This window comes from Gadus macrocephalus, chromosome 9, assembly GCF_031168955.1.
Source record: "Gadus macrocephalus chromosome 9, ASM3116895v1".
NCBI lineage: Eukaryota > Metazoa > Chordata > Actinopteri > Gadiformes > Gadidae > Gadus > Gadus macrocephalus.
The window spans coordinates 6,945,795-6,955,677 of NC_082390.1; the positions used below are offsets into that span (position 1 = coordinate 6,945,795).

Here is a 9,883-nt window from a genome sequence, read left to right on the forward strand (position 1 = left end):
CTTAAGGGTCATTGTTCTAATGCATGTTTATGTTTGTTAGGTTGCTTATCGGCTTTTCGAAGACACCGGCTTATTCGCAACTTTTAAGATTCCGGTGCAAGAATTCATGAACTACTTCCATGCCCTTGAAAACGGCTACAGAGACATACCATGTAAGGACCAGGTAGCACTCTCATTGTATCAAGCTTCACATGCAACAAACTCACTGAAGATGTAATGTCGATGGACGACCACTAGAGGGTGGTACTACACTGCTTTCATTTATTATTTCATTCACACAAGCGAATGAAACACTTCCGTTTCACATGTTGATGTCAATGAACCTTAAAACCAAGAACAACCACAAGTAGTGCATCAGTGCCCCCTAGTGGACAACACAAGACTTTATAACCGTTTGGATTTTCTCTCTTCTCCCTATGAATGAATAGATCATAACAGAATCCATGCCACAGACGTGCTCCATGCAGTCTGGTACCTCACCACGCAGGCAGTACCCGGGCTACCCAGCCTCATCAACCACGACCACGGCTCCACCAGTGACTCAGGTGGGTCACCAGTTTTGTGTGTACGTGTGTGTCTTTGTGTGTGTGTGTCTTTGTGTGTGTGTCTGTGTGTGTGTGTCTATGTATGTGCACTAAGCATAATTCACAGTATCAACTAATTACAATTAGAGGTGGATTATAACCGTTCTTTGGGAGGCAGGGCTGAAGGAGGCTATTTGAGTAGAATAATGCACATAATAAGGAATGAATAATTATGGCCAGCACAGGTGTTGTTCGTTTGTGTGTGTAAGCATTTGCATATGGACCTTCCTGGGAGCACAGCCATAGAGTTGCACAAGTGTTTAGTGTCTGTCACCGCATCCTCCTCACTCCTCACTTCTCTCTCCTCCCCCTCGCTCTCCCTCTGACTCCCCCCACCCCCATCCTCCTCACCCCTCTCTCCTCCCCCCTTTCTCCTCATCCCTCTCTCCTCACCCCTCTCTCCTCCCCCTCCCTCCCTCTGACTCCCCCCCCCCCCCCCCATCCTCCTCACCCCTCTCCTCTCCCTCTGACTCCTTCCTCCCCCCTCTTTCCTCACCACTCTCTCCTCACCCCTCTCTCCTCCGCCTCGCTCTCCCATTGTCTCCCCCCCTCCCCCACCAGACTCTGACAGCGGGATAACTCACAGCCACATGGGCTACCTGGTGTCCAAGACGTACACGGTGTCGGAGGACGGCTACGGCTGTCTGTCGGGCCTCATCCCCGCCCTGGAGCTCATGGCGCTCTACGTGGCCGCCGCCATGCATGACTACGACCACCCGGGGAGGACCAACGCCTTCCTGGTGGCCACCAGCGCCCCGCAGGTACCCAGATCAACACACACACACACACACACACGCACACGCACACGCACACGCACACGCGCGCACGCGCACACGCACACGCACACGCACACGCACACGCACACACACACACACACACACGCACACACACACACACACACACACACACACACACAGGTCCGGGTCGCTAACAGAGGCTAAAACGGAGCAAACGCTTGACAGGGTCTTATGTGTGTTTGCGCGTGTGTGTGTGTGTCTGTACGTGTGTGTGTGTGTGTGTGCGGGCGCCCCTGTCTCCAGGCGGTGCTGTACAACGACCGCTCGGTGCTGGAGAACCACCACGCAGCCTCCGCCTGGAACCTCTTCATGTCCCGCAGCGAGTACAACTTCCTGGCCAACCTCGACCACGTGGAGTTCAAGCGCTTCCGCTTCCTGGTCATCGAGGCCATCCTGGCCACCGACCTCAAGAAGCACTTTGACTTCCTGGCTGAGTTCAATGCCAAGGTATCGTTGTTATTAGCTGTACACGTCTACCCGTTGCCTCAGGTCTACGGACACAACCACACTCAGAACCCCAAGGGCCAAGCTTCGGACCTGGGGCGACAGGGCCTTTTCTGTTGCCGCAGTTCCCTCCCTCTGGAACTCCCTCCCCAACCTGATCCGACAGGCAAGCACACTCCCTTCATTTAAAACCCTGAAGCCCTCAAAACCCACCTTTTTTGAGATTGCTTTCACCACATAACCTCCTTCCCTTCTGTCCCCTTCCCCCTTTTTTAAAGTCTTTTTACTAATAGACATTCTTATTAAATGCCCTTATATTGTCCGCCATTGAGAAGGGTGGCATGAACGCACCCCTGGACCAATCAGGGAAGTGACGCCCTGATTCTCATACAGAGGCAGGGGGGCAGAGTCAACCAGAACCGATGATCTCAAACAGCACGTCACTCAGGAAGAGATGACGGGTGGCGATGGTATTTCTAACAAAACCCTAACAAAACTTCTAACAAACTCAAATAGCAACTCTTAATTCTCCCCTACCGCACGTTTAAGGATGGCCTTCTGGTCTTTCAGTTATTGGGGATTGCAATTCACACTCTGGTTGGCTTACGTAATGAAATGTACGATATTTGCTTCAGCATACCTCACGGCCGATAAAACAAAAGATAAAGTTAGGGGTTCTGGTTAGGTGTGTGGCTGAACGAGGGGGAAATGTCCTGTGGCTTTCAGTGGCTTTCAAGGAATGAAAGGTGTTACCACAGAGAACAGAAATACAGACAGCTCAAGTACAAATAGTAAAGTCGAAACGGCCGGCGCTGCTTTTCAGGAACTCTGGCGCTACGTCTGGCAACAAGCCGGGGTTTTTCCATTGCGAGCATGAAGACCGCCGGTGGTATTATGACGCCCCAGCCTGTTCGCCGTAGCATTTGCAGATTACTGGAGCTCCACCGGGGGAGTGAAGTACTATTCCATGTGGTGGCGCATTCAGCTCCTCCACCACTTCTTGGAAGGCAAATGAGCTTTTCTTTGAAGTCGCAGTCAAAGTGCTGCAGTGGCTCCGCTCTGCTTCCTGGATTATTAGTTCCCAGATTGCGTTACACGTTACAAAATCTTTCTGTCAGTTAATTTCACTCCGGAAAATGCAAAGAAATCACGAAAGGAGTTTGTGTTTTTCACCCTAAGGGATATACATGTGTGTTACTGAGGGCTGTTCTATAAATACTCATGTCCACATGAGTATGTCCCGAGGCATTTCTAGGCCAACCAACCAGCTCCCAGCGCCTTCTGTTCAGGATTTCAACAAAAGCGCCCAACCCATGCTCCCCTTTTGTTCCTCTAGGTGGGGGACCAACAGTCGGCCGGTATTGACTGGTCCAACGAGAACGACCGGTTACTGGTGTGTCAGATGTGCATCAAACTCGCTGACATCAACGGGCCCCTGAAATGCAAGGACCTGCACCTCCAGTGGACCGAGGGCATCGTCAACGAGTTCTACGAACAGGTGTGTAGGCCGTGCCCCGCTCAGATCCAGTCCCCTCAGAGAAGAATCAAGAATCTGAAGTTAAAGTCAAAGTCAGCTCTATGGTCAAATCCAAAATATGTGCAGGACAAATAGAGGAAGGGAAATTGCATTTGTCTCTGACCCACTGTGCAATAAGGAGAAAGGAGGAAATTAGGTCAAATAATCCTGAATAGTGCAAAGGTACAAAATAAAGTTTAAAAAGTAAATGGATGGAAGTGTGCAATATGAGGAACATTATGGGTCCCAGGTCCAGAGTTCTGGGGGGCAGATGGGAGGGGGTTTCAGAGTACAGAGTTAGTTGGGGCAGAGGGGAGGGAAGGGAGAGGGGGGGGGGAGGGAGCTCACATACATAAACAGCATTGTCTGGTGGCTTACGCGACACATAGCCACATCAGCGAGCGAAGCTGACCTGTGCACTGCTCTCGGCAGGGGGACGAGGAGTCCAGCCTGGGCCTTCCCACCAGCCCCTTCATGGACCGCTCGGCCCCCCAGCTGGCCAAGCTCCAGGAGTCCTTCATCACCCACATCGTCGGCCCGCTCTGCAACTCCTACAACTCGGCCTGCCTCATCCCCGGCCACTGGGTGGAGGCGGATCTAGGGTGCGAGGGGGCGGAGCCGGCGGAGAACGAGGAAGAGGTGGATGAGGAGGAGGAGGAGGAGGAGGAGGAGGAGGAGGAGGATGATACAGCTGAGGAGGATGCATCCAGCGGCTCCGAGGCCTCCCGTAAGGACCCCGGCCCCTGGCCTACCTGTCGTAGCATCGCTCCATACTTTGACCCGTACCGTACCTTAGCCAGCAGCAGCCTACCTCAATAAAACATATATGTAACATCAGGATGTCGGTTGGAATTCGATTAATCGCTCAGCCCTAAACCCAACTATTCCATATGAATAAAAATATAACTATTTCTAAACAGATGTCCGTCAGCCATCATAAACCTGAGCGTGCTCAAAATGTTTAGCAAGCTGGTGTTTACCGTTTGGTCTTCTCTTGTTTCCAGAGAAAAGTGCTCAGAAGAAGCGGAGGAAAGTGTTCTGCCAGATCACCCAGCACCTGATGGAAAACCACGAGATGTGGAAGAAGGTGACCGCCGAGGAGACCCAGAAACAGGCCCAGGCTCAAGGGGCTGAATCCGGGCGTCACGGTAATGCGACCGAGCCAATCCTAGCCATCCATGAAGAGGAGGAGGAGCCAGGGAGCAAAGAGGAGCTTGTGGAGGGGGAGGAGCCAGAGGAGGGGCCAGAGGAGGCTCCAGAAGAGGCGCCAGAGGTTGCCGTCGGCGCGGAGGATGAAGATACACAACAATAGCCACAGTCGACACAGACAGACTCTTAAAGAATATTAAAAGAAAAACACTTAAGGAGAAGCAACAGGAAAGAGACAACAGGAAGTATGGCATCAAAAAGGACGAGAGAGAAAGTGACATGTTGTTTCTCATTTTTTTTATGTTATTTTGTTTTGTTTTTGAAGAGACTCCTATTTTATTTGCCAGCACATCACTTTGGACACAACACTGTAGAATTTTGGGAAATGTGTGCCTATGAGGGAAATTAAACTCAAAAACAGGGTGGGGCGAAGCTGTGTTTTACACATTTTATCAGGATATACTCCGTATAAACTAACTTTGAAGGAGCTTTCCATTTTCAGAATGGAATCACAGATGTAATTTGGGATACTGACTCTTTTGCTAATATCAGGAGACGATGCTGACTGATGGCTCAGACCTGCAAACATAGGACTGCAGAAATTTGCTGCCAATTTATACATTAAGGAATATTTTATGAAAGCAGTTGTCTGCAAACGTCACTCTCGGCTGTATTTCCATTACAGAGTGGCTTTGGTCATGTCGAAAAAACAGGCCACAATGAGGTCAACTTTCTATACATGGATTACAAAGGGAATCGAAACCAACATTGACACATTTGAGGATTTTATCTTATCACCCTTTCACCTCTGACCAAATAATTAACCCCCTTCATCCATGGCACCGGACGTTGAACTGACCCATTCCCTGATGAATACGATTTGTACAAACCTCCAGGACGTAGCATTTAAAAATATGTATAATCTGATATAACAGTATCAAGTCATTTCACTTTACGTTGTACAAATCTTTGGTCAACATGTGTGTGTGTGTGTGTGTGTGTGTGTGTGTGTGTGTGTGTGTGTGTGTGTGTGTGTCTGTGTGTGTGTCTGTGTGTCTGTGTCTGTGTGTGTGCGCGTCTGTTTGAGGGGGAGGGGGGGGCTGTCTTAGTGTGCACATAAACATTTAATCGCATTTGTCCTCAAAAATATCCTTAGAAAACCTCACGTGATCGACGGCAGTCTCCGCCCACTATCAATAGAATGCACTAAAGTGATCCCTTCCGATCGCCTCATACCGGACCTTGCTTCCAATGCTGTTGCATAGAGCGTGTGATTGGCCAAATCAGTGGGCAAAATATGCACTTCCTTTTCAGCGGTCAGCAGCAGCAGTCAAATACGACATAAATACAATGTTTATGCGGTGTGTGGAAAGGGAAACGTATGGCAGGACATCAAGTGTAAAGATGCATCCAAGGAAATCTTGATCATAGAACATGAGCCTTACTTACATGAAAGAACCCATTAAACCCCCGATCAGTAAGAGAGGAACCAGACATGCCCCTGCTCATCATTTATACGACGGTCAGCCAACTGCAAATTGGCGACGAAAAACAGGATTTCTCTCAGAAAATCCCCAATGTTCAATATGTGTCAGGATTACAATAATCACAGATTGAAGAACAGTCCACAGAGACCCCGTTGCAATGGGTCGTGTGCATGTGTGAGTATGTGCACGTGTGTTATCTTAATACAGCGTTTGTATTTACATCCTTCCAGGTGCTTCCCTATATAAAAAAAGAACGCTTTTTTGGAGCTATCCAGTGTTTCCTCTTTTCTATTCAGGAGCGGGTGGGCGGTCTGGAAGGTTGGATGAGGGAGACTTTCGAAGGCTGTAATTGTTATTCACAGACGACCCCATGGCATGTTTATTTTCCTACCCATTCCTTGGATCTGCGCACTGTGTAGGCAGTGGCGCGTTAGTATTAGCGATCATCACAATGTATTGTGATAAGTGGAAGTGGTAGCCATTCGGATTTCAGTCACACCTGTTCCACATCTATGCTTGCTTTTTTTATGTCTTTGTTTTTATATAGGTATTCATGTATGTTTTGATTAAATTTATTTGACTGCTGTTCATATTGACATGTATTATAATTCTATCGATGGGAACCAAACAAGCTTTACAATTCTGTAAACCTAAAAAAATCGACATGTATTTTTATATAGTTGACACATGGTTAAGTAATTGTTTCTTTTTGTTTTCCTCACTAGTATCTTGCACTTACCACATGTAGCAATACTTACACAAGGAAGAAATACTTATGTCCAAATATACAGTATTTGTTAAAATAAATGATTGATTTCCTTGCAGGTTGATGCTCCATTTTGTACAATATGTATGCTGTACAGACAGAAATATTAAAACAAAAAAAATCTTTAGATATACATTATTTATTTTTACCATTTTGTAATTTAGACACTATACTGTAGCTTCTATATTGCCAGACTTACTGAAAGTGCCTATTGGTATTATGTATCATACAGTGAATATGTTTGAAGACCATTAGAAATTGTCACAAGCTGAACAATGTGGATGTTGTAATGTGAATACATTGAATTACAAGACTTTAATTTCTGTGGTATAAACCTGTTCTTGTGTTTCATTTACTACTCCAAACAATGACTAAATAGTAAATACTGTTATACCAGCAGTCATGTTATACTTATTATCTGCTTTTATAATGATTTAGTAAGTAAAGTATCTTTGGTTGCATGTTGTATTTGTTCAAAGGTTCTGCAGTGTGGTATCTTCAATAGTTCAATAGGCTAGCCAGGTGTACTGTGATACTAAATGAAGCCAAAGCTAATTAGTGTTATGGGCTACACCTGTGTCTGCTCCCACACCACCATTCTCCCTACCTTCTGAATGCCCTACAGCTCATTTGGCTCAGGAAAACAGGAGATATGAAATAAATTTGATGGAAATAGCAGAATCTGGGGAACTTTTTCCTCAAAACTCCCAAATAGGACCACATCTTCCCTTAAGTGTGCCAAAGATGGGCTGTCATTTGGAAGTGATTGAATAAACCTGACGGGAGATATTACATTTTTTGTTCATTTTGAAGCTGGAGCTGGACTTTGGGCTGCTAACCTTGGGATCAAACCACAGCCCATCTTCACTGGAGGTTCATACGGCAAGACGTAGGTTGGTGAGATTTAAATTGATAAGCCTTTTACCTTCATTTTAATCTATGCAGGTTTAATATAAATAATGGTTCCCTCTTTCATCTGACCATTTCTGACCAATCAAGGGATTTTGATGTTGACTATGATGATGATCAGTCAATTGAAATTTCTGCTCTGTGTGAAGCAGGTAATAAAGAGACTATTGCCGTATGATTCTCACAACAACATGTTCATAATAATAATAATAATTGTTATGAGGAGAAACCTGATTTGGTTTTCTGTGGAATTGGCATTGTGAAACCATCTCGATCGGTGTAAAAAGTGTAGCAAGTACTTTCTGTACCGGGGGAACGTATGATAAACCAAACATTAATAACACTAAAGACAAAACCGTCAGAGGTAAACTGTAGACTGAGTCCACACCAGAGGCGTCGTCAGCCCCTTTTTACTGGGGCACGTGCCCCAGTAAAAGTCTCCAGTGCCCCAGTAAAATTCCATTGATCATTATTAAATTCATCTGCAGAAGCGCCGCTCTCGCTATGGAATCGGCAGGATTCATCAAGTGCATCTCCTGCTGCCTCGGGAGTCTTCAGTCGAGCCTGCCTCTTACCAGCCAATCAAAAAACGAAAGGGGCTACATAAAAGCCAATCAGAAAATAGCACTATTGTATCTGGGTAAGATTTAACGCAACAACCAATGAAAAAAATCAGTTATTTACGGATTCGTCCACGTGACTCTTCTGAAAGTGTGTAAAGTATGACCAAGTGTTTCTTTCTGTTCAATAGTCTAGATAGAACTTTATCAATCCCCTGTAGGAGAAATTTGTTAATAAAACAATGATGGTAAAAAAAATAAGGAATCTCCGGCTTCCATGAAAGAGAACCATACAAATTCACACAATAGCGTTGATGCAAATCTAGCATTAAAGGTTAATTTAAGGAAGTTCTCTCCAGTCACGCTGAAACTAGTTTGCTAGTAGTAGCGCTTTAATTTGCAGTGTAAGAGAATTCTGGGAAATCTGAATGCTGACAAAATTCTCAGAATTCTGACACTGCAATTTATTTGCACGCTACGACTAGTGAACTACTTTAAAAAAAAAAAATCGACACTGCGACCAGGCGACAAATGACTGGTGAGAACCTTCTTAAATGAACCTTTAATGCTGGATTTAATTATCAGAATTCGGATTTTATCCAAGTATTCTGACTTTATTATCAGAATGCTGAATTTTATCTCACAATTCAGAGTTTATTAGCCTATTCGATTTCTGAATTAAAATTCTTGTGATGAATAATCTACATTTGTACAGTCGATGTGCAGCACTTTAATTCCCGTCAACTATGTTTTCTAACACCAGCATTTCCACAAATATGCTCATGTTCGTGACTGCTATACAAAACCATTTATAGTGCATCTATTTTTCTGCTGGGTAGTGATAGTCGCCCTAAATGCAGCTTTAATTTGGGCTCTGATTCTGAATAAATGCCGCTGCTGAACTGTGTGAATAAATAAAGGGAACTGAAATCTAAAGAAGACACGTGGTTTTGATGTACCGTGAATTCCAGCTGAAAGTGGAACATTGCTGCCATCAGGGGAAATTAATGTAACCTAGGCATATTGTAAGTAGCTTTCAATTCCTTGTTTTTTTGTTGATCATGTTTCGTTGGAAACCACGGGAGCTGGAAAAAGCCCAGAGTAACTCATCTCCTTTTTTAACGTTACAACAAATTCACAACTTGTTTGACACAAACAATGACAACTTGATTGCTGTTAAAGAATGTTGCCCACATAATTAGCACCAGTTTTCAATACTGAGCGTCTGTAGCCTGTAGTTTTATAGCACACACACACACACACACACACACACACACACACACACACACACACACACACACACACACACACACACACACACACGCACCTTGCGTGCACGCACACACGCGGAAAATGAATAATGAATGAAAAATTGTCTGTCTTCAAAACTTGAGGAAGTTTTAGACAAAAACTTCCTTAACACAAAAACTTTTTTTAACATACTGAATCCAACAATGATCCCAACATTGACACAGATAATTCAGATCATTGCACTCACAATTCCTGTGAACAGTTGTAGTTGTGAGCGATCTTTCAGTGTGTCGAGAAGGCTCCACACCTGACTTAGGTCAACCATGGGGCAAGGAAGGCTTCACCAACTTTCTCTTTTGTCCATTGAAAAGGAGCAACTATGCAAAGTGAGTCAAAGCCACGTTATTGACCGCTTTGCCA

General features: G+C 45.2%; 1 protein-coding gene across 1 annotated transcript in view; it reads left to right on the forward strand.

Annotated features, from left to right (window-relative positions):
* LOC132464936 (cGMP-inhibited 3',5'-cyclic phosphodiesterase 3A-like) overlaps nt 1-7,077 on the forward strand; it is a 19,920-nt gene extending 12,843 nt beyond the window's left edge. The window contains 7 exon segments of the mRNA XM_060061570.1: nt 41-152; nt 429-545; nt 1,146-1,345; nt 1,625-1,828; nt 3,162-3,323; nt 3,774-4,068; nt 4,346-7,077. Coding sequence (XP_059917553.1) covers nt 41-152; nt 429-545; nt 1,146-1,345; nt 1,625-1,828; nt 3,162-3,323; nt 3,774-4,068; nt 4,346-4,653 — 1,398 coding nt within the window. The 3' untranslated portion in view covers nt 4,654-7,077.
* The last annotated feature ends 2,806 nt before the right edge of the window (nt 7,078-9,883 follow it).